The sequence below is a fragment of the Tachyglossus aculeatus genome, assembly GCF_015852505.1.
Source record: "Tachyglossus aculeatus isolate mTacAcu1 chromosome 12 unlocalized genomic scaffold, mTacAcu1.pri SUPER_6_unloc_1, whole genome shotgun sequence".
In the NCBI taxonomy this organism is placed as follows: Eukaryota; Metazoa; Chordata; class Mammalia; order Monotremata; family Tachyglossidae; genus Tachyglossus; species Tachyglossus aculeatus.
The window spans coordinates 18,387,754-18,412,160 of NW_024044828.1; the positions used below are offsets into that span (position 1 = coordinate 18,387,754).

Here is a 24,407-nt window from a genome sequence, read left to right on the forward strand (position 1 = left end):
CCCCCAAGGTCCGTCAGGGATTGGTTGGGCCATCCCCGCGGCCACGCCCCCACGTCTGTCAGGGATTCGTTTGCTCATTCCCGCGGCGACGCCCCCACGTCCGTCACGTATTCGTTGGCTCATTCCCGCGGCCACGCCCCCACACTCCCAGGTCCGTCAGGGTTTGGTTGGCTCACCCCCTTGGCCACGCCCCCACTCCCCCAAGGTCCGTCAGGGATTGGTTGGGCCATCCCCGCGGCCACGCCCCCACGTCCGTCAGGGATTCGTTGGCTCATTCCCGCGGCCAAGCCCCCCCCACCCCCAGGTCCGTCAGGGATTAATGATGGCATTTATTAAGCGCTTACTATGTGCAGAGCACTGCTCTAAGTGCTGGGGAAGTTACAAGGCGATCAGGTTGTCCCTCAGGGGGCTCACAGTCTTAATCCCCATTTTACAGATGAGGTAGCTGAGGCACAGAGAAGTTAAGTGACTTGCCCAAAGTCACACAGCTGACAATTGGCAGAGCCGGGATTTGAACCCATGACCTCTGACTCCAAAGCTCTTTCCACTGAGCCACGCTGCTTCTCTAAGGGATTGGTTATTATAAGGTATTATATGTATATATGGTTGTACATATTTATTACTCTATTACTCTATCTATCTATTTATTTATTTATTTATTTATTTTACTTGTACATTTCTATCCTACTTATTTTATTTTGTTGGTATGTTTGGTTCTGTTCTCTGTCTCCCCCTTTTAGACTGTGAGCCCACTGTTGGGTGGGGACTATCTCTATGTGATGCCAATTTGTACTTCCCAAGCGCTTAGTACAGTGCTCTGCACATAGTAAGCGCTCAATAAATACGATTGATTGATTGATTGATTGATTGGTTGGCTCCCCCCCGTGGCCACGCCCCCACTCCCCCAAGGTCCGTCAGGGATTGGTTGGGCCATCCCCGCGGCCACGCCCCCACGTCCGTCAGGGATTCGTTGGCTCATTCCCGCGGCCACGCCCCGACAGCCCCAAACCTGTAAGCGATTGGTTGGTTGGCTCAGTCCCGCGGCCCCGCCCCCACACCCCCAGGTCCGTCCGGGATTGGCTGGCTCCCCCCCGTGGCCACGCCCCCACCCCCAAGGTCCGTCAGGGATTGGTTGGGCCATCCCGCGGCCACGCCCCCTGGGGCCTCCTCCGTTATTTCGGCGTCCGCTGGGGGCCGCCCCGTTCCCGGCACTTCCTGCAGGCCGGGGGCCCACATCCGGGAACCCACAGCCGGGCAGAACCGGAACCGGTGAGGAGCCCCGATCCGGTCCGATCCGGTCTGAGGGGAGGGGGGGGGAGGGGCCGGGGCTGCCCCCCTTCCTCTGCTGGGCCCTCTCAGGCTGACCCCACCCGACCTGTCAATCAATCAATCAATCAATCGGATTGATTGAGCGCTTCCTGTGTGCAGAGCACTGGACTAAGCGCTGGGGAAGTCCAAGTTGGCAACATCGAGAGACGGTCCCTACCCCCTGACCCAACTTGTCAATCAGTCGTATTGATTGAGCGCTTACCGTGTGCAGAGCACTGCACTAAGCGCTTGGGAAGGACAAGTTGGAAACATATAGAGACGGGCCCTACCCCCTGACCCAGCTTGTCAATCAATCAATCAATCAATCGTATTTCTTGAGCCCTTACTGTGTGCAGAGCACTGGACTAAGCGCTTGGGAAGGACAAGTTGGCAACATCGAGAGACAGTCCCTACCCAACAGTGGGATCACAGTCTAAAGCGCTTAGCCCAGTGCTCTGCACACAGTAAGCGCTCAATCAATAGGGTTGAGTGAATGAGTGGATTTATTCTATTTTATTTTGTTACTATTGTTTGGTTTCGTTCTCTGCCTCCCCCTTCTAGACTGTGAGCCCACTGTTGGGTAGGGACCGTCTCTCGATGTTGCCAACTTGTCCTTCCCAAGCGCTTAGTCCAGTGCTCTGCACACAGGAAGCGCTCAATCAATAGGGTTGAATGAATGAGTGAATTTATTCTATTTATTTTATTTTGTTAATATTGTTTTGCTTTGTTGTCTGTCTCCCCCTCCTAGACTGTGAGCCCGCTGTTGGGTAGGGACCGTCTCTCGATGTTGCCAACTTGTCCTTCCCAAGCGCTTAGTCCAGTGCTCTGCACACAGGAAGCGCTCAATCAATAGGGTTGAATGAATGAGTGAATTTATTCTATTTATTTTATTTTGTTAATATTGTTTTGTTTTGTTGTCTGTCTCCCCCTCCTAGACTGTGAGCCCGCTGTTGGGTAGGGACCGTCTCTAGATGTTGCCAACTTGTCCTTCCCAAGCGCTTAGTCCAGTGCTCTGCACACAGGAAGCGCTCAATCAATAGGGTTGAATGAATGAGTGAATTTATTCTATTTATTTTATTTTGTTAATATTGTTTTGCTTTGTTGTCTGTCTCCCCCTTCTAGACTGTGAGCCCGCTGTTGGGTAGGGACCGTCTCTAGATGTTGCCAACTTGGACTTCCCAAGCGCTTAGTCCAGTGCTCTGCACACAGCAAGCGCTCAATAAATACAATTGAATGAATGAGTGGATTTATTCTATTTTATTTTGGTAATATTGTTTGGTTTTGTTGTCTGTCTCCCCCTTCTAGACTGTGAGCCCGCTGTTGGGTAGGGACCGTCTCTAGATGTTGCCAACTTCGACTTCCCAAGCGCTTAGTCCAGTGCTCTGCACACAGCAAGCGCTCAATAAATACAATTGAATGAATGAGTGGATTTATTCTATTTTATTTTGGTAATATTGTTTGGTTTTGTTCTCCGTCTCCCCCTTCTAGACTGTGAGCCCGCTGTCGGGTAGGGACCGTCCCTAGGTGTTGCCAACTTGGACTTCCTAAGGGCTTAGTCCAGTGCTCTGCACACAGTAAGCACTCAATCAATAGGGTTGAATGAATGAGTGAATTTATTCTATTTTATTTTGTTAATATTGTTTGGTTTTGTTCTCTCTCTCTCCCTTCTAGACTGTGAGCCCACTGTTGGGTAGGGACCAGCTCTAGATGTTGCCAACTTGGACTTCCTAAGCGCTTAGTCCAGTGCTCTGCACACAGTAAGCACTCAATTAATAGGGTTGAATGAATGAGTGAATTTATTCTATTTTATTTTGGTAATATTGTTTGGTTTTGTTCTCTCTCTCCCCCTTCCAGACTGTGAGCCCACTGTTGGGTAGGGACCAGCTCTAGATGTTGCCAACTTGGACTTCCTAAGCGCTTAGCCCAGTGCTCTGCACACAGCAAGCGCTCAGTCAGTAGGGTTGAATGAATGAGTGAATTTATTCTATTTTATTTTGGTAATATTGTTTGGTTTTGTTGTCTGTCTCCCCCTTCTAGACTGAGCCCGCTGTTGGGTAGGGACCGTCTCTATGTGTTGCCAACTTGTACTTCCCAAGCGCTTAGTCCAGTGCTGTGCACACAGTAAGTGCTCAATAGGGTTGAATGAATGAGTGAATTTATTCTATTTTATTTTGGTAATATTGTTTGGTTTTGTTGTCTGTCTCCCCCTTCTAGACTGTGAGCCCACTGTTGGGTAGGGACCATCTCTAGATGTTGCCAACTTGGACTTCCCAAGTGCTTAGTACAGTGCTCTGTGCATAGTAAGCGCTCTATAAGTACGATGGAATGAGTGAATGACCCACAGGCCGACCCCCCCCCACCCGCTGACCCCCTCCCTTTCCCCAGGCTGACCCCTCCCTCCCCCAGCTCCATCCCCTCCCTCCAACACAGGCCGCCCCCCGCTGATCCCTTCCCTTCCCTAGACTGACCCCCTCCCTCCTTTCCAGGTTGTGACCCCCTACTCCCCCCCCCACCCAGCTGACCTCTCCCCTCCCTCTCTCAGCCTGACCCTTTCCCTCCCCAGGCTGACCACCTCCCACCCTTCCCCAGGCTGACCCCTCCGTCCAACCACAGGCCGACCCCCCCGAATGACCCCCTCCAACCCAGGTTGACCCCCTACTGTCCCCCCCACCCAAGCTGACCTCTTCCCTCCCTCTCCCAGCCTGACCCTTTCCCAGCCTGACCCTTTCCCACCCCAGGCTGACCACCCCCCCCCCCCCCCCCGCAGGTTGAGCCCCTCTCTCCAACCACAGGCCAACCCCCCTCCGCTGACCCCTTCCCTTCCCCAGGCTGACCCCCTCTCTCAATCCCAGGTTGACCCCCTTCTCTGCCCCCCAGGCTGACCACCTCCCTCCCTCCCCCAGGCTGACCCCTCCGTCCAACCACATGCCGACCTCCCCAAATGACCCCTTCCAACCCAGGTTGACCCCCTACTCTCCCTCTCCCAGCCTGACCCTTTCCCACCCCAGGCTGACCCCCCCCCCCCCCCCGCAGGTTGAGCCCCTCTCTCCAACCACAGGCCAACCCCCCTCCGCTGACCCCTTCCCTTCCCCAGGCTGACCCCCTCTCTCGATCCCAGGTTGACCCCCTTCTCTGCCCCCCAGACTGACCACCTCCCTCCCTTTCCCAGGCTGACCCCTCCGTCCAACCACATGCCGACCTCCCCAAATGACCCCCTCCAACCCAGGTTGACCCCCTACTCTCCCTCTCCCAGCCTGACCCTTTCCCAGCCTGACCCTTTCCCGCCCCAGGCTGACCCCCCTCCCTCCCGCAGGTTGAGCCCCTCTCTCCAACCACAGGCCAACCCCCCCCCCCGCTGACCCCTTCCCTTCCCCAGGCTGACCCCCTCTCTCGATCCCATATTGACCCCCTTCTCTCCCCCCGAGGCTGACCACCTCCCTCCCTTCCCCAGGCTGTCCCCTCCGTCCAACCACAGGCCGACCCCCCCGAATGACCCCCTCCAACCCAGGTTGACCCCCCCTACTGTCCCCCCCCACCCAAGCTGACCTCTTCCCTCCCTCTCTCAGCCTGACCCTTTCCCTCCCCAGGCTGACCCCTCCATCCAACCACAGGCCGACCCCCTCCCGAATGACCCCCTCCAACCCAGGTTGACCCCCTACTCTCCCCCCCCCACCCAAGCTGGCCTCTACCCTCACTCTCCCAGCCTGACCCTTTCCCACCCCAGGCTGACCCTCCCTCCCCCAGGTTGAGCCCCTCTCTCCAACCACAGGCCAACCCCCCTCCGCTGACCCCTTCCCTTCCCCAGGCTGACCCCCTCTCTCGATCCCAGGTTGAGCCCCTTCTCTCCCCCCCAGGCTGACCACCTCCCTCCCTTCCCCAGGCTGACACCTCCGTCCAACCACAGGCCGACCCCCCCCCCCCCAAATGACCCCCTCCAACCCAGGTCGACCCCCTACTGTCCCCCCCACCCAAGCTGACCTCTTCCCTCCCTCTCCCAGCCTGACCCTTTCCCACCCCAGGTTGAGCCCCTCTCTCCAACCACAGGCCAACCCTCCTCCGCTGACCCCTTCCCTTCCCCAGGCTGACCCCCCCCCCCTCACTCCCAGGTTGACCCCCTTCTCTCTCCCCCAGGTTGACCCCTCAACCCCGACTCTCCCCTCGGCCACCAGGATGGCAGGGGAGGGGTTGCCGGAGGAGGGCTTCCTGGCGGCCCGAGGGGAACTGGAGAAGGCCCTGCGGCAGGACCCCTGCCAGATCTTCAGCGAGGAGCAGCTGCAGCAGTTGCTGGACACCTCCCTGCCCCCCGCCGCCCGCTACCCCCAGCTGGACGCCCCCCGCCTCGTCCGCAGCAACGCCCACGGAGAGGTGAGCCGAGGCCGGGCCGCGCGGGGGGCCGGAGGGCGGGCGTCGGGGGCCGGGCGGCGCTCACGGCTTCGCCCCGTCCAGCCGGAGAAGTACCTGACCACCCTGTCCACCGCCCTGAACATCCTGGAGAAGTACGGCCGCAACCTGCTCAGCCCCCAGCGGCCCCGCTACTGGCGCGGCGTCAAGTTCAACAACCCCGTCTTCCGCAGCACCGTGGACGCCGTGGAGGCGAGCGGGGGGCCGAGGGAAGGAGGGCGATGCCGGGCACGCGCGGGCAGACCCGCCAGGGTATCGGGGATCCCCGGCCGTGAGGCCGGGGATGGAACCGGGACCCCCTCAGTAACGGGGTGCCCGGTCGGGGGCAGGGAGGGAGGGAGGTTCTGCGGCTGTACGGATACACGGAGCAGCAGCCGGACGGGCTCAGCTTCCCCAGGGAGCAGGAAGAGCCGGACGGGGAGCGCGTGGCCGCCGTCACCGTGGACGTTCTGCTGCTCAGGACCGAGCTGGGGCTTCTGTTGGAGGTGAGGGTCCCGTCCCCCCTTTCCCCCGGCCCCTGGGGGGAGGATCGGGGGGTTCCCCCTCACCCCGCCCTCCCCCGGTGTGTGTGTCCCGGCCACAGAAATCGCACCCTCGGCCCGAGGCGCTCAGTCAGCTGCTGCAGGAGGGCGCCGGCCCGGAGGTAAGGGGGGCGGGGGGCATCCGGGGCTCGCACCCGTGTCGCGGACCGGGGTGGGGTGGGGTCCGGGCAGAGGGGCCCCGTGACCTTCTTCCCTCCCGCCCCGCTCCGCAGATGCTGCTGCTTTCCGAGGCGGTGCCTCCTCTGAGGGAGACGGGCCCCGGCCCGCTCACCGCCACGCCAGCTCCAGGTACGGCCGGTCCTGTCCGGGGGCTCCTTCCCGCCACTTGCCCGGTTCTGGACTTTGGGCAAATCGCCTAACTCTTCTTTGCCTCGGTTTCCCCCTCTATAAAATGGGGATCCGGACCCGTTCGCCCTCCCCTTTGGACCGTGCCCCCCCCCCCACTCCAGTGAGACAGGGACTGTGTCCAACATGATTGTCCTGTGTCCATTCATTCCGTTGAATTTATCGAGCGCTTACTGTGTGCAGAGCACCGTACTAAGCGCTCAGGAACTACAAGTCGGCAACAGATAGAGACAGTCCCTACCCAAAAACGGGCTCACAGTCAGGAAGCGGGGGTGGCGAGGGGGCTCATACCATCATTCATTCATTCAGTCATATTTATTGAGCTCTTACTGTGTGCAGAGCACTGTACTAAGTGCTTGGGAAGTGCAAGTAACATAGAGAGACGGTTCCATCAATCAATAAATCGTATTTATTGAGCGCTTACTGTGTGCAGAGCACTTGGGAAGTACAACTCGGCAACATATAGAGACAGTCCCTACCCAACAGCGGGCTCACAGTCTAGACACGGTCACAGTCCATCATCATCATCATCAATCGTATTTATTGAGCGCTTACTGTGTGCAGAGCACTTGGGAAGTACAACTCGGCAACATATAGAGACAGTCCCTACCCAACAGCGGGCTCACAGTCTAGACACAGTCACAGTCCATCATCATCATCATCAATCGTATTTATTGAGCACTTACTGTGTGCAGAGCACTGGACTAAGCGCTTGGGAAGTCCAAGTCGGCAACATATAGAGACGGTCCCTACCCAACAGCGGGCTCACAGTCTAGACACAGTCACAGTCCGTCAGTGATGACATCTATCAAATCCAGTTTCTCCAAATGATATCGCAGCGCCGAGTACAGGGTTTGGCACACAGTAAGCGCTTGACGATCCTCGCAGGTATTAGTATCGTGGCTCAGTGGAAAGAGCCCGGGCTTTGGAGTCAGAGGTCGTGGGTTCAAGTCCCAGCTCTGCCGATTGTCAGCTGGGTGACTTCGGGCAAGTCACTTCTCTGGGCCTCGGTTCCCTCATCCGTCAAATGGGGGTGAAGACTGTGAGCCCCCCGTGGGACAACCTGGTCACCTTGTAACCTCCCCGGCGCTTAGAACAGTGCTTGGCACATAGTAAGCGCTTAATAAGTGCCATCATCATTATTGTCATGGGCACCGTTATCATCACCCCAGCCAGCTGGGCCGGACAGCGATTCCTCTGGGGCTGAGCTTGGTTAAAGTCGGGGTGACGGGAAAGAGTAGGAACCGGTTCCTTCCTTGTGCAACCCTGACGCGTCCTCGCGCAAACGGGCGGCCCGAGGGAGGAGGGAGAGTCCTCGGTCACGGCTGCTTCTCCCCGACGGTGCCCAGCCGCCTCCCCGGAGCCGTGTTTCCTGTGCGGCTCGGACCCCGGGGCCCTGCACTGCCCAGCCTGCGGCCACACGCTGTGCCTGGTCTGCGACCGCCTCTTCCACCGGCACCCGTCGCGGGCCCACCACCGCCGCGGCCCCCCGCCGGGGACGGCCGCCACCCCCGCTTTCAGCCTGAGCCCCAGGTGAGCATCCCCGCCGAGTGGCGGGTCCCCGGCGGGTGGCGGGCCGGGCGAGGGGCCGCCCCGCCCGACCGAGCGCCTCTCGATTGCAGCCTCTCGGCCCTGCCCCCGGCCCAGCTCCTGCTCAGCTCCCTGCCGGTCCCGGCCGACGGCCCGGCCCCCCCATCCTGGCCGGGCCCGGCCCCGGAGGCCCCCAGCGCCCGGCCTCCATGGCGCTGCGCCGCCTGCTCCGTGCTGAACGAGGCGCGGGCGGTGCTGTGCGTGGCCTGCGACCGGCCCCGGGGCTGCAAGGGAGCGGGGCCGGGGGGCGAGGGAGCCCGGGGGGCCGGCGGGGGGCCGGCCAGGGGCCGCTGGGCCTGTCAGAGCTGCACCTTCGAGAACGAGGCCGCCACGGTGCTCTGCGCCATGTGCGAGCGGCCCCGCCTGGCCCAGCCGCCCAGCCTCTGGAGCGACGCCGCCGGGCTGCCCCCTCCGCAGGTGACCGGCCCGGGGGGGACGGGCGGGCGGGAGGGAGGGCCGAGCCGGGCGTCCGGAGGCTGATCGCCCCTTCTCCCCGCTCCCAGGTGTGCGACTGGCATTGTGCCCACTGCACCTTCCGCAATTCTGGCCCGGGCTGGGTCTGTGCCATGTGTAACCGGACCAGCCTCTCCCTCCCGTCTCCCGCCGCCGCCACCGCCGCCGTCCCCTCGCCCTCTTCCCGGCCGCGGGCGGGCTCGCTGGGGGACGGGCCCCGCTCCTGGCACAACGCGGAGCCCGGGGCCGCCCCCCGGCGCTTCAGCACCCCCGTGCCCACCCCCTCCGGGAGCACCGAGCGGCAGCGCCAGGAGAAGATGCGGGAAGACGGGCTCAGGCTGGTGGCCATGATCCGGGTGAGTGAGGGGGTTCGGCCCGGAAGGGCGAGACCCGTCCGCCCGTCGGAGCGGGTCGCGGTCGGGTACCGGCGGGTGCCAGCCAGGACCCGGGCTCCGTGGCTTCGTTCACTGAGTCGTACAGTAAGCGCTCAATAAATATGATTGAATGAATTCAGTCATACTTCCTGAGCGCTTACTGCGTGCAGAGAAGCAGCGTGGCTCAGTGGAAATAATAATAATAATAATAATAATGATATTTATTAAGCACTTACTCTGTGCAAAGCACCGTTCTAAGCGCTGGGGAGATTACAAGGTGATCAGGTTGTCCCACGGGGGGCTCACAGTCTTAATCCTCATTTTACAGAGGAGGGAACTGAGGCCCAGAGAAGTGAAGTGACTTGCCCAAAGTCACACAGGTGACAAGTGGCGGAGCCGGGATTTGAACCCATGACCTCCGACTCCAAAGCCCGTGCCCTTTCCACTGAGCCACGCTGCTTCTTAAGAAGCAGCCCGGGCTGGGCCCGGGAAAGAGCCCGGGCTTGAGAGTCAGAGGTCGTGGGTTCCAATCCCGGCTCCGCCACTTGTCAGCTGGGCGACTTTGGGCGAGTCGCTTCACTTCTCCGGGCCTCAGTTCCCTCCTCTGTCAAATGGGGATGGAGACTGGGAGCCCCACCTGGGACAGCCTGATGACCTCGTAGCCTCCCCAGCGCTTAGAACGGTGCTTGGCACATAATAATAATAATAATGATGATGGCATTTCTTAAGCGCTTACTATGTGCAAAGCCCTGTTCTAAGCGCTGGGGAGGTTACAAGGTCATCAGGTTGTCCCACGGAGGGGCTCCCAGTCTTAATCCCCATTTTACAGATGAGGGAACTGAGGCCCAGAGAAGTGAAGTGCACATAGTAAGCGCTTGACAGATGCCATCGTTATTATTGTTATTAAGCGATTGGGAGAGGACAGGACGATATAACGGACCATTCCCTGCCCACGGCGAACTTACAGTCTAGTAGAGGAGGAGACAGACGTGACTGGAAATCCAGAAATGACAGATGGGGACAGAAGTGGTGTGGGGCGTGGAGAGGGGAGGAGTCAGGATGACGATGATCACCTCTTCCAATCCTACACTGTAACTCAAATGCTCTATTTATTTTATTTTGTTAGTATGTTGGGTTTTGTTCTCTGTTTCCCCCTTTTAGACTGGGAGCCCACTGTTGGGTAGGGACTGTCTCTAGATGTTGCCAATTTGTACTTCCCAAGCGCTTAGTCCAGTGCTCTGCACACAGTAAGCGCTCAATAAATGCGATTGATGATGATGATGATGATGATGCAGAAGGGAGTGGGAGAATCAATCAATCATATTGAGCGCTGACTGTGTGCAGAGCACTGTACTAAGCGCTTGGGAGGTACAAGTTGGCAACATATAGAGACAGTCCCTACCCAACAGTGGGCTCACAGTCTAAAAGAAGAGGAAGAGAGGGCCGAGGGGCGGGACGGTCCCCCCTCCCTGACCTCGGGGACGCGGCGTCCCCCCCCCCCCCCCCAGGCCGGCGAGGCGGAGGGCACGGGGCCGGAGGAGGTGTTCTCGGCCCTGCAGTACTCGGGCACGGAAGTACCTCTGCAGTGGCTGCGCTCGGAGCTGCCCTACGTGCTGGAGAAGGTGGTGGAGCTGGCGGGCCGCCGGGCCCCCGGCCTGGGCGTCCTGTCCCGCCAGGAGGCCCGGCGGGCCTGGCTGAGCCGCCACGGCAACGTGGAAGAGGCCGTGGAGGAGTGCGTCCGGGCCCGGCGCGAGAAGGTGGGGACCGGGCCGAGGGGCGGGCGAGGGGGCCGGGCGGCGTGGACCACCTCGCCGAGCCCCTTCCCTCGCCCTCAGGTGCGGGAGCTGGAGACCCTGGGGTTCGGGCCCAGCGAGGGGTCCCTGCAGGCCCTCTACCAACACGGAGGCGACGTGGGGCGGGCGCTGACCGAGCTGCAGCGCCAGCGCCTGGAACCCTTTCGCCAGCGTCTCTGGGACGACCCCGAGCCCAACCCCTCCTGGGACGGCCCCGACAAGCAGGTACGACGGGCGGGCGGTCGGGGGGACGGGGTCGAGGGGAGAGGGCGGGCCGCCCGCCCACCCACCTGCCCCTCGCCTCCCCCTGCCCGCCTCAGAGCCTGGTGCGGCGTCTGCTGGCCGTGTACGCGCTGCCCAGCTGGGGCCGGGCCGAGCTGGCCCTGGCGCTGCTGCGGGAGGAGCCGCGCAACTACGAGCTGGGGGACGTGGTGGAGGCCGTCCGCCAGAGCCCCGACCGCGCCTTCCTGCGCCGGCTGCTGGCCCAGGAGTGCGCCGTCTGCGGCTGGGCCCTGCCCCGCAATAAGGTGAGACCCCCGCGGGGCGCGGGCACCCGGGGCGGACCCCGCCGGGGCCTGCTCGATCCCGGAATCTTCCCGGAGGGCCCCGAGGGCCGGGGGTGCTTCCAGCACGGCCTTCCCAGGCTGACTGAATGACGATTGAATGAATGAATGAATGAATACTGAGCGCTCACCTCCTCCAGGAGGCCTTCCCAGACTGAGCCCTCTTTTTCCTCTCCTCCTCCCCATCCCCCCGCCCTACCTCCTTCCCCTCCCTACAGCACCTGGATAGATGTTTGTACAGATTTATCACTCTATTTATCACTCTATCACTCCCTTCAAGGCCCTATTGAGAGCTCACCTCCTCCAGGAGGCCTTCCCAGACTGAGCCCCATCCTTCCTCTCCCCCTCGTCCCCCTCTCCATCCTCCTCATCTTACCTCCTTCCCTTCCCCACAGCACCTGTATATATGTATATATGTTTGTACATATTTATTATTCTATTTATTTTACTTGTACATATCTATTCTATTTATTTTATTTTGTTAGTATGGTTTTGTTCTCTGTCTCCCCCCTTTTAGACTGTGAGCCCACTGTTGGGTAGGGACCGTCTCTATATGTTGCCAATTTGTACTTCCCAAGCACTTAGTACAGTGCTCTGCACATTGTAAGTGCTCAATAAATATAATTGATGATGATGATGATGATCTATTTTACTTGTACATATTTACTATGCTATTTATTTTGTTACTGATGTGCATTTAGCTTGAATTCTATTTGTTCTGACGACTTGACACCCGTCCGCATGTTCTGTTTTGTTGTCCGTCTCCCCCTTCTAGACTGTGAGCCCGTCGTTGGGTAGGGACCATCTCTATATGTTGCCGACTTGCACTTCCCAAGCGCTTAGTATAGTGCTCTGCACACAGTAAGCACTCAGTAAATACAATTGAATGAATGAATGAATGAATGGCACCCCGAGGCCTGCCATCCATTGGGGCCCCCCCACCCTGAGACCCAAAGCGGTCAGCCCCAGCCCGGTAACCCCTCCCAGGAAGGCGTCTGTGTTGCTTTCTCCTTCCGAGGGCCGGACCCTCCTGGGGCTGAAGCGAAGACCCCCTTATTTATGACTCGTGGCCCACGGTGCCCGCTATCAGAGGTGGAAGGGCGCTCCGCAGTCCCCGGGGGTCTCTGGGGGTCCAGGAGGGTTTCCCGCACCGATCGCCAGTGTCCCGGTGGGCTCAGAGCCGCTGCCACGGGCTGGATCGCTCCGGCCCAAGTTGGTTCCAGATTCCGGCGCTTAGAATAGCGCCTCGCACATAGTAAACGCTTAACGAATCCCATCATCATCATTCCATTCTGGGCTGCTCCTTGGTGCGGCCAAAACGGTTCTAGATTCCTCTCCGGACTGTTCCTGGACACCTTGGCCGGGTCCCGGTGATTCTAGCTTCCGTGCCAGCCTGTTCCTTGCCACCTTTGCCCAGATTCCACTCCCACCCGTTCCCGGTGGCATTTTCCACCTCAGAATCCTTCCAGATCCCAGCTCGGGCAGCCCTACGGGCCTCTGATCTGAAATTGCCAGGGCAATTCCAGATTCCACTCCCACCTGTTCCCGGTGGCTTTTCCCACCTCAGAATCCTTCCAGATTCCACCTCGGACAGCCCCACGGGCCTCTGATGTGAGAAGGGCCAGAGCAATTCCAGATTCCACTCCCGCCTGTTCCCGGTGGCTTTTTCCACCTCCAAATCCTTCCAGATTCCACCGTGGGCAGCCGCACGGGCCTCTGATGTAAGAAAGGCCAGAGCAATTCCAGATTCCTCTCCCGCCTGTTCCCGGTGGCTTTTTCCACCTCCAAATCCTTCCAGATTCCACCTCGGGCAGCCCCACGGGCCTCTGATCAATCAATCAATCAATCAATCGTATTTATTGAGCGCTTACTGTGTGCAGAGCACTGTACTAAGCGCTTGGGAAGTACAAGTTGGTAACACATAGAGACGGTCCCTACCCAACAGTGGGCTCACAGTCTAGAAGGGAGAGACTTAATAATGGCATTTATCCGAGAAGGGTCTTCCCACCCTTTACCTCTGGAGGCCCGTGTGCGGGAAACGGGGGACCAGTGAAGAGACGATGCTTGGCTCAGTGGAAAGAGCCCGGGCTTTGGAGTTGGAGGTAATGGGTTCGAATCCCGGCTCCGCCACATGCCTGCTGTGTGACCTTGGGCAAATCACTTCTCTGAGCCTCAGTTACCTCATCTGTAAAATAGGGATTAAGACTAGGAGCCCCACGTGGGACAACCTGATCACCTCGTATCCCCCCCAGCGCTTCGAAAGCTTGGCACGTAGTAAGCGCTTAACAAATGCCATCATTATCATTAGTAGCAGTAATGGATGAGGGAAGGTTTCAGATGGTTGGACTAATTGACGGGAATTACGGTCTGCCTGCACCGCGCCAAGCGCTGTCCTAAGCGCTTGGGCCAGTCTCTTGTCGGAGGATGGTGACGATGATCGTGACGGCCCCGGAAATTGTCCCCTGCCCAGTGTGAGCAGGTAGTGAATCGCATGTCTCGGGGTCCGTCCTGTATCGTCGATGCTTTTCGCCTGGTGAAGCGTTGGGTGAGAATAGCAGTGTCGTTAGTGGATTTGGGGGTTCATTTGGAGCCATTTTATTACTAGAGCGGTGAGGTATGTCTGCTTCCCCCTCCCCGCCCTGGGGGGGGGGGGGTCTGCCTTATTTCAAAGTCTCCTTAAAAGTCACCCCCTCTGGGAGGCCTTCCCTGATTAACCCTCCCCACCCAGCCAATACTGCCACCCACGTAGTAATAACCCTCGTGGTATTCGTTCAGCACTTACTACGGGCCAATAATAATAATAATAACGATGGCATTTATTAAGTGCTTACTATACGCAAAGCACTGTCTTAAGCGCTGGGGGGATACAAGGTGATCAGGTTGTCCCACGGTGGGGGGCTCACAGCCTTCATCCCCATCTTACAGGTGAGGGAACTGAGGCGCAGAGAAGTGAGGTGACTTGCCCAAAGTCACCCAGCTGACAAGTGGCAGAGCCAGGATTTGAACCCATGACCTCTGACTCCAGAGCCCGGGCTCTTTCCACTGAGCCACGCTGCCTCTCAAGGGTCAAGCACTGTACTGAGCGCTGGGACAAGATAATCAGGTCCCATCTGGGGCTCACATTCTAAATCGGAGGGAGAGCAGATAACGAATCCCAATTCTGCAGGACGCACTTCCCTCTTGATGATGATGATGGCATTTATTAAGCGCTTACTCTGTGCAAAGCACTGTTCTAAGTGCTGGGGAGGTTACAAGGTGATCAGGTTGTCCCACAGGAGGCTCACAGTCAATCCCCATTTTCCAGATGAGGTCACTGAGGCCCAGAGAAGTGAAGTGACTCGCCCAGAGTCACACAGCTGACAATTGGCGGAGCCGGGATTTTTTTCCAGGGAAGCAGCGTGGCTCAGTGGAAAGAACCCGGGCTTTGGAGTCAGAGGTCATGGGTTCAAATCCCAGTTCCTCCAATTGTCAGCTGGGTGACTTTGGGCAAGCCACTTCCCTTCTCTGGGCCTCAGTTCCCTCATCTGGAAAATGGGGATTAAGACTGTGAGCCCCACGTGGGACAATCTGATTACCTTGTATCCCCCCCAGCGCTTAGAACAGTGCTTTGCACATCTAGTAAGCGCTTAACGCTTACCTCCTTCCCTTCCCCACAGCACCTGTATATATGTATATATGTCTGTACATATTTATTACTCTATTTTACTTGTACATATCTATTCTATTTATTTTATTTTGTTAGTACGTTTGGTTTTGTTCTCTGTCTCCCCCTTTTAGACTGTGAGCCCACTGTTGGGTAGGGACTGTCTCTATAAGTTGCCGATTTGTACTTCCCAAGCGCTTAGTCCAGTGCTCTGCACACAGTAAGCGCTCAATAAATACGATTGATTGATTGATTGATTAACGAATACTGAAATTATTATTATTTTGCCCCCTGCCTTTGGCCCCGATGCCCTCCTCCTGACCGGCGGGTCGTTGTCCGGCCCCAGATGCAGGCCCTGACCTCCTGCGAATGCACCATCTGCCCGGAGTGTTTCCGCCAGCACTTCACCATCGCTCTGAAGGAAAAGCACATCACCGACATGGTGTGCCCGGCCTGCGGCCGCCCGGACCTCTCCGACGAGGCCCAGCTGCTCGGCTACTTCTCCACCCTGGACATCCAGGTACCCGCCGGGGGAAGGCCCATCATCTTCATCATCATCAATCGTATTTATTGAGCACTTACTATGTGCAGAGCACTGTACTAAGCGCTTGGGAAGTACAAATTGGCAACATATAGAGACAGTCCCTACCCAACAGTGGGCTCACAGTCTAAAAGTGGGCGCCCATCCCCTCCAGGAGGCCCTCCCTGACTAAAACCCCTCCTTTCCCCTCCTCCCACTCCCTTCCACGTCACCCTCATCTGCTCCCTCCCGTCCACGTCCCTTATTTATTTATTCCCGTTCACGTCCGCCTCCCCCTCTAGACTGTAAGCTCTTGGTGGGTGGGGAACGCGTCTCCCGACTCTTTTGTGTTCTACCCCAAGCTGCTTGGGGAAGCAGCTTGGCTCAGTGGAAAGAGCCCGGGTTCGAATCCCAGCTCCGCCTATTGTCAGCTGGGTGACTTGGGGCAAGTCCCTTCGCTTCTCTGGGCCTCAGTTCCCTCATCTGGAAAATGGGGATTAAGATTGGGAGCCCCATGTGGGACACCCTGATCACCTTGTAACCTCCCTAGTGCTTAGAACAGTCCTTTGCACATAGTAAGCGCTTAATAAATGCCATTATTATTATTATTCTTTGGAGTCAGAGGTCACGGGTTTGAATCCCGGCTCCGCCACGTCTGCTGTGTGACCTTGGGCAAGTCACTTCACTTCCCTGAGCCTCAGTTACCTCCGCTGTAAAATGGGGGTGAAGACTGTGAGCCCCCTGTGGGACAACCGGATCACCTTGTATCCCCCCGCAGCACTTAGAACAGTGCTTTGCACATAGTAAGCACTTAATAAATGCCATTATTATTATTACTATTATTATTATTATTACCGGACTCTCCCAAGCACTCTCAGTGCAGTGCTCTGCACACAGTAAGTGCTTAATAAATACAGTTGATCAAGATCCAGCCCTCTGGCAGCTCCTCAGTCGCCTCCCTCACCCAAAATTATTTTAGCGTCGTTCTCCCCAGCTCAACTCAAAGGCAGGGATCATTCATTCAATCGTATTTATTGAGCGCTTACTGTATGCAGAGCACTGTACTAAGCGCTTGGGAAGTACAAGTCGGCAACATATAGAGACGGTCCCTACCCAACAACGGGCTCACAGTCTAGAGAAGCATCGTGGCTCAGTGGAAAGAGCCCGGGCTTTGGAGTCAGACGTCACGGGTTCAAGTCCCAGCTCCGCCAATTGTCAGCTGTGTGACTGTGGGCAAGTCACTTCACTTCTCTGGGCCTCAGTTCCCTCATCTGGAAAATGGGGATGGGGACCGTGAGCCCCCCATGGGACAACCTAATCACCTTGTATCCCCCCCAGCGCTTAGAACAGGGCTTTGTACATAGCGCTTAACAAATACCATCATTATTATTATTATTAAGGGGGAGACAGACAACAAGAACAAAAAAACGTAGACAGGTGTCGAGCGCTGTCTCGTACCAGCGCTCTGCACGTGGGAAACATTCGAATACCCGTGATGGATCGATCTGATTGCTTCCCCGCTCCCCCCACCCTGTTCATCATCATCAGTCGTATTTATTGAGCGCTTACTGTGTGCAGAGCACTGTCCTAAGCGCTTGGGAAGTACAAGTTGGCAACATATAGAGACGGTCTCTACCCAACAGTGGGTTCACAGTCTAAAAGGATCATCATCATAAATCGTATTTATTGAGCACTTACTGTGTGCAGAGCACTGTCCTAAGCGCTTGGGAAGTACAAGTTGGCAACATATAGAGACGGTCCCTACCCAACAGTGGGCTCACAGTCCAAAAGTTCACCCTGTTCTCTTCCCTCCCTCAGCTGCGGGAGAGCCTGGAGCCCGACGCCTACGCCCTGTTCCACAAGAAGCTGACGGAGCGGGTCCTGATGAGGGACCCCAAGTTCTTGTGGTGTACCCACGTGAGGAGCGGGGCGGGGCGGGGGCGTTGGGGGGCCGCCGTGCCGGGGCAGCTCCCCTGACGCCGCTCGGCTCCGCCTCGCTCCCCCCATCCAGTGTTCCTTCGGTTTCATCTACGAGCGGGAGCAGCTGGAGGCCACCTGTCCCCAGTGTCACAAGAGCTTCTGTGTGTCCTGCAAGCGCCAGGTGAGGGGACGTGGGCGCGACAGGGAGGGTCTCCCGTCCCCCCCCGCTGCCCCGTGGCCAACGGCGGAGGAAAGGGGGAGATGCCGGAGCCGGCCAAGGCCCGCAACCCAGCCCCGTACTCCTGGTCTCCCCCTCATCCCCCTCTCCATCATCATCATCAATCATATTTGTTGAGCGCTTACTGTGTGCAGAGCACTGGACTAAGCGCTTGGGAAGTACAAATTGGCAACATATAGAGGCAGTCCCTACCCAACAGTGGGCTCACAGTCTAAAAGGGGGAGACAGAGAACAAAACCAAACAGACTAACAAACTAAAATAAATAGAATAGATATGTACAAGTGCACTTCCACTGCTCCCAGTGCCGTCACCAGTTCTCCATCCCTCCCATCTTACCTCCTTCCCTTCCCCACAGCACCTGTATATATGTTTGTACATATTTATTACTCTATTTATTTTACTTGTACGTATCTATTCTATTTATTTTATTTTGTTAGTACGTTTGGTTTTGTTCTCTGTCTCCCCTTTTTAGACCGTGAGCCCGCTGTTGGGTAGGGACCATCTCTATATGTTGCCGACTTGTACTTCCCAAGCGCTTAGTACGGTGCTCTGCACACAGTAAGCGCTCAATAAATACGATTGAATGATTGATTGGTCCCCTGCAGTGGGAAGAGCAGCACCGAGGCCGGAGCTGCGAGGACTTCCAGAATTGGAAACGCACCAACGACCCCGAATACCAGGCCCAGGGGCTCGCCATGTACCTGAAGGAGAACGGAATCGGTGAGACGCCTCCTCTCCCCCTCTCCCCGAGCGGGCCCTACTCCCGTCCTGTTTCCGTTCCCCTCCCTCCCACCTGCCCTGGCTGGGCGTCGAAAGAGCCGGGGTGGGGAGGCCGAGGATCCCCGCCCCGATCCCGACTTTCCCCACAGACTGTCCCAAGTGCAAGTTTTCTTACGCGCTGGCCCGGGGGGGCTGCATGCATTTCCACTGCTCCCAGTGCCGTCACCAGTTCTGCAGCGGCTGCTACAGCGCCTTTTACGCCAAAAATGTGAGTCCCCGGAGCCCGCGGGGCCTGGTGGTCCTGAGGCTGGGGGCGGGGGCACCCGCTTGGGTGGGATTCGGTCCGGGAGCTACGGTCGGTCTCTGCCCTCTAGCCTGTCCCCACTACCGCCCTCCATTCATTCAGTCGTATTTACTGAGCGCTTACTGTGTGCAGAGCATTGGACTAAGCGCTTGGGAAGTCCAAGTCAGCAACATATAGAGACGGTCCCTACCCAACAACAGGCTCACAGTCTAGAAGGGGGAGACAGACAACAGAACAAAACGTGTGGACAGGTATCAAGTTGTCAGAACAAATAGAATTAAAGCTAAATGCACATCATTAATAAAATAAATAGAATAGTAAATATGTACAAGTAAAATAGAGAAATAAATCTGTGCAAACATATTTATTGAGCGCTTACTGTGTGCAGAGCACTGGACTAAGCTCTTGGGAAGCACAAGTCGGCAACATCTACAGACAGTCCCTACCCAACGAAGGGCTCACAGTCTAGAAGGGGGAGACAGACAACAGAACAAAACATGTGGACAGGTGTCAAGTCGTCAGAACAAATAGAATTAAAGCTAAATGCACATCATTAATAAAATAAATAGAATAGTAAATACGTACAAGTAAAACAGAGTAATAAATCTGTGCAAACGTATTTATTGAGCACTTACTCTGTGCAGAGCACTTGACTAAGCGCTTGGGAAGTACAAGTCGGCAACATGTAGAGACAGTCCCTACCCAACGAAGGGCTCACAGTCTAGAAGGGGGAGACAGACAACAGAACAAAACATGTGGACGGGTGTCATGTCGTCAGAACAAATAGAATTAAAGCTAAATGCACATCATTAATAAAATAGAATAGTAAATATGTACAAGTAAAGTAAATAGAGTAATAAATCTGTGCAAACATATTTATTGAGCGCTTACTGTGTGCAGAGCACTGGACTAAGCTCTTGGGAAGTACAAGTTGGCAACATATAGAGACGGTCCCTACCCAGCGAAGGGCTCACAGTCTAGAAGGGGGAGACAGACAACAAAACAAAACATGTGGACGGGTGTCAGGTCGTCAGAACAAATAGAATTAAAGCTTAATGCACATCATTAACACGATAAATAAAATAGTAAATGTGTACAAGTAAAATAGAGTAATAAATCTGTGCAAACATAATTTATTGAGTTCTTACTGTGTGCAGAGCACTTGACTAAGTGCTTGGGAAGTACAAGTTGGCAACATATAGAGACGGTCCCTACCCAACAAGGGGCTCACAGTCTAGAAGGGGGAGACAGACAACAAAACAAAACGTGGACAGGTGTCAGGTCGTCAGAACAAATAGAATTAAAGCTAAATGCACATCGTTAACACAATAAATAGAATAGTAAATATGTACAAATCAAATAAATAGAGTAATAAAACAAACCCGAGTGGAGCTGAGCGGAGCTAAACAAACCCCGCTGTTGGGTAGGGACCGTCTCTATACGTTGCCAAGTTGTACTTCCCAAGCGCTTAGTACAGTGCTCTGCACACAGTAAGCGCTCAATAAATACAATTGAATGATTGAAATCTGTACAAACATCTATCCAGGTGCTGTGGGGAGGGGAAGGAGGTAGGGCGGAGGAGAGGAAAAAGGGGGCTCGTGTGGGAAGGCATCTTGGAGGAGGTGAGCTCTCGTGAGGGCTTGGAAGGGAAGAAGAGAGCGAGCTTGGCCGATGTGCGGAGGGATTGGGGGCATTCCGGGCCTGGGGGAGGACGTGGGCCGGGGGAAGACGGCGGGACAGGCGAGAACGAGGCACGGTGAGGAGATTAGCGGCAGAGGAGCGGAGGGTGCGGGCTGCGATGGAGAAGGAGAGAAGGGAGGGGAGGTAGGAGGGGGCGAGGGGATGGATGGACAGCCTGGAAGCCCAGGGTGAGGAGCTTTTGCTTGATGCGCGGCAGAGAGTCCTTGCTGGCCTCCTGGTCTTCCCACCCCCTGCCCCAGTCCGGGCCCATCCTCACCCCGTCCGGGCCTGACCTCCCGCCCCCTACCCCCGGGCCGGGCCCGGCCCGGCCCTACAGAAATGTCCAGAGGCCAACTGCCGCGTGAAGAAGTCTCTGCACGGCCACCACCCCCGCGACTGCCTCTTCTACCTGCGCGACTGGGCCGCCCCCCGCCTCCAGAAACTGCTTCAGGTCTGGGGGCACCTGGGCTGGTCGGGGGCGGGGATGGGATGGGATGGACGGGGGTGGGCGGCTGCCAGGGAGAGGGGCCTCGGAGGGGAGGCGGGGGGCCGGGGGCCGGGTGGTTAGGGTCCCGGCGTCTCCGTCCCACCCTAGGACAACAACATCGTGTTCAATACGGAGCCCCCGGCTGGGACCCGAGCAGCGCCCGGAGGTGAGTGAGCCGAGGCCGAAGTGGGAGAGGGAACCGGAGTTATGGAGTTACCGGTAGATGATGGTGGGATAATGGTCACCCCCCTGGGGTGGGAGCGAGAACCCATCCCGTTCTCTCCCCGAGCCCCAGCGGTCCCACGATTCACTTGTATCTACCCAAGCGCTTAGCACAATCCCCGGCACATGCCAAGCACTTAAATACCACAGAAACTTTTCAAGAAGCAGCTGGCCTAGCGGCTACATATTTACTGTTCTATTTATTTTGTTCACGATGTGCTTCGGAGAAGCAGCGTGGCTCAGTGGAAAGAGCCCGGGCTTTGGAGTCAGAGGTCGTGGGTTCAAATCCCGGCTCCGCCAACTGTCAGCTGTGTAACTTGGGGCAACTCACTTAACTTCTCTGTGCCTCAGTTCCCTCATCTGGAAAATGGGGATTAAAACCGTGAGCCCCCCGTGGGACAACCCGATCACCCTGTAACCTCCCCAGCGCTTAGAACAGTGCCTTGCACATAGTAAGCGCTTAACAAACACCATCATTATTATTATATAGCTTTAATTCTATTTGTTCTGACGATTTCGACACCTGTCTCCGTGTTTTGTTTTGTCGTCTGTGTCCCCCTTCTAGACTGTGAGCCCGTTGTTGGGTAGGGACCGTCTATATAGCGCCGATTGTCCTTCCCAAGCGCTTAGTCCAGTGCTCTGCACACAGTGAGCGCTCAATAAATACGATTGAATGAGTGAATGAATGGGCGTGGGAGACAGAAGGACCGGGGTTCTAATCCCGGCTCTGCCGCTCGTCTGCTGGGTGACCTTGGACGAGTCACTTCACTTTTCTGGGCCTCAGTTCCCACATCTGTCAAATGGCAATGAAGACTGAGCCCAGTGTAGCACCGGGATTGTGTCCAACCTGATTACCTTGTATCTACCCCAGCGCTCAGTACAGTGCCTGGCACAGAGTAAGCAGCATGGCTCAGTGGTAAGAGCACGGGCTTTGGAGTCATCATCATCATCATCATCATCAATCGTATTTATTGAGCGCTTACTGTGTGCAGAGCACTGTACTAAGCGCTTGGGAAGTACAAGTTGGCAACATCTAGAGACAGTCCCTACCCAACAGTGGGCTCACTGTGTAAAAGGGGGAGACAGAGAACAAAACCAAACATACTAACAAAATAAAATAAATAGAATAGATATGTACAAGTAAAATAAATAAATAGAGTAACAAATATGTACAAACGTATATACATATATACAGGTGCTGTGGGGAAGGGAAGGAGGTAAGATGGGGGGGATGGAGAGGGGGAGAGGAAGGAAGGGGCTCAGTCTGGGAAGGCCTCCTGGAGGAGTCAGAGGTCATGGGTTCAAATTCCGGCCCCGCCAATTGTCAGCTGTGTGACTTTGGGCAAGTCAGTTCACTGCTCTGCGCATCAGTGACCTCGTCCGTCAAATGGGGATGAAGACTGTGAGCCCCACGTGGGACAACCTGATCACCTTGCAGACTCCCCAGCGCTTAGAACGGTGCTTTGCACATAGTAAGTGCTTAATAAATACCATTATGATTTAACAAATACCATTATTATTATTCCCCCTAGGCGGTTGCCGGGTCATGGAGCAGAAGGAGGTGCCGGACGGGCTGAAGGACGAGGCCTGCGGCAAAGAGACCCCGGTTGGGTTCGCCGGGCTGTGCCAGTGAGTGCCCGGATTTGCGGGGGGGATATTGGGAGACCCAGGCGAGGCCCTCGGGCACGACTTGGTTTCCTTGGCCGGCGACGGGCGAGGGCGGTGGGCGGAAGTGTCCCCAACTCCCCCTGTCCTTTCCCTCCCGCCCCGGCTTCTCTGCCGCCCCTTTGCCCACCCAGTGCGCACTATAAGGAGTATCTGGTGAGTCTCATCAACGCCCACTCCCTGGACCCCGCCGCCCTCTACGAGCTGGAGGAGCTAGAGACGGCCACCGAGCGCTACCTGCACGCCCGGCCCCAGGCCCTGCCCGGGGAAGAGCCCGCGGCCTACCGTGCCCGCCTGCTGCAGGTGCGGGGCGGGGATACGTTTGTACATATTTTTGTTTTTTTACTCTATTTTATTTGTACGTATCTATTCTATTTATTTTATTTTGTTAGTATGTTTGGTTTTGTTCTCTGTCTCCCCCTTTTAGACTGTGAGCCCACTGTTGGGTAGGGACTGTCTCTAGATGTTGCCAATTTGGACTTCCCAAGCGCTTAGCCCAGTGCTCTGCACAGAGTAAGCGCTCAATAAATACGATTGATGATGATGATGATGATGGAGGGTGGTTCCACCCCCTGGATTTTCCTGCACCCCTCTCTCCTGCCCTCCCCACCCCCTCTGACTCCCCCTTTTAGACCGTGAGACCACTGTTGGGTAGGGACTGTCTCTGTATGTTGCCAATTTGTACTCCCCAAGCGCTTAGTACAGTGCTCGGCACACAGTAAGCGCTCAATAAATTCGATTGATTGATTGATTCCCGGTTCCTTCTGCAGAAGCTGACGGAGGAGGTGCCTCTAGGCCGGAATATCCCGCGCAGGCGGAAGTAGCCTGCCCACCGAAGCCGGGACGGAGACCCCCGCCGCCCCAAGGCTCCCCGTGGCCCCCCTACCACCGAAGGTCCAATAAAGAACCCCGCTCCCCACAGACCCCAGGCCGGTTCCGTCTGGTCCTCGTCGTCTTCGGGGAGGGGAGGAGGAGGAGGAGGAGGAGGAAGGCCCTTGGCCTGGCCCCTGCGGCCTGGTCTGCCCGTGCCCCCTCTCTCCGTCCGTTCCGGCTGCCGGACCCCCTTCCGTCTCCCTCTAGTTTTCCCATTTGCCTGCTGCCTCTTTCCCGGGCTTAGCCGGGTCCCCGGGAAGTAGGTTTGGGGGAGAGGGGGATGTGGAGTGTCTGTGTGTCCCCGGGGGCAGTGGGAGGGCCTGGTTGAGAAGCAGCGTGGCTCAGTGGAAAGAACCCGGGCTTTGGAGTCAGAGGTCATGGGTTCGAACTCCGGCTCCACCACGTGTCTGCTGTGTGACCTTGGGCAAGTCACTTAGCTTCTCGGAGCCTCAGTTACCTCATCTGTAAAATAGGGATGAAGCCTGTGAGCCCCATGCGGGACAACCTGATCACCTTGTATCCCCCCCAGCGCTTAGAACAGTGCTGTGCACATAGTAAGCGCTTAACAAATGCCATCATCGTTATTATTATTATTCCCCCTGACCCGGATTTAAGGACCCCAGAGTGCATTCATTCATTCATTCATTCAATCGTATTTATTGAGCGCTCACTGTGTGAAGAGCACTGGACTGAGCGCTTGGAGAGTTCTGCATCCCCCATGGCTGCCGTGCACGGTCACAGCCCCCCTGCAGGGCAGAACCCCCC

At 56.7% G+C, this 24,407-nt stretch overlaps 1 protein-coding gene across 1 annotated transcript; it reads left to right on the forward strand.

Moving 5' to 3' along the window:
• Positions 1 to 1,201: 1,201 nt before the first annotated feature.
• Positions 1,202 to 23,683, forward strand: RNF31 (ring finger protein 31). The gene is made up of 22 exons (XM_038741198.1): positions 1,202 to 1,269; positions 5,440 to 5,673; positions 5,755 to 5,901; positions 6,039 to 6,194; positions 6,293 to 6,352; positions 6,464 to 6,539; positions 7,946 to 8,129; positions 8,219 to 8,603; positions 8,690 to 8,995; positions 10,522 to 10,770; positions 10,849 to 11,031; positions 11,127 to 11,333; positions 15,359 to 15,532; positions 17,351 to 17,449; positions 17,544 to 17,633; positions 18,297 to 18,411; positions 18,561 to 18,679; positions 20,733 to 20,846; positions 20,991 to 21,048; positions 22,637 to 22,733; positions 22,904 to 23,072; positions 23,540 to 23,683. Exons 2-22 carry the CDS (start codon positions 5,479 to 5,481, stop codon positions 23,591 to 23,593), a joined length of 3,237 nt encoding a protein of 1,078 aa, XP_038597126.1. The 5' UTR covers positions 1,202 to 1,269; positions 5,440 to 5,478; the 3' UTR covers positions 23,594 to 23,683.
• The last annotated feature ends 724 nt before the right edge of the window (positions 23,684 to 24,407 follow it).

Bases quoted from the DNA above. Each gene is read 5' to 3' on its own strand.
- RNF31 (XM_038741198.1), top strand. From the start codon at position 5,479: ATGGCAGGGGAGGGGTTGCCGGAGGAGGGCTTCCTGGCGGCCCGAGGG. The intron at 5,674-5,754 runs GTGAGCCGAGGC...CGCCCCGTCCAG, and splicing joins GCAGCAACGCCCACGGAGAG to CCGGAGAAGTACCTGACCAC. The intron at 18,680-20,732 runs GTGAGTCCCCGG...CCGGCCCTACAG, and splicing joins GCGCCTTTTACGCCAAAAAT to AAATGTCCAGAGGCCAACTG.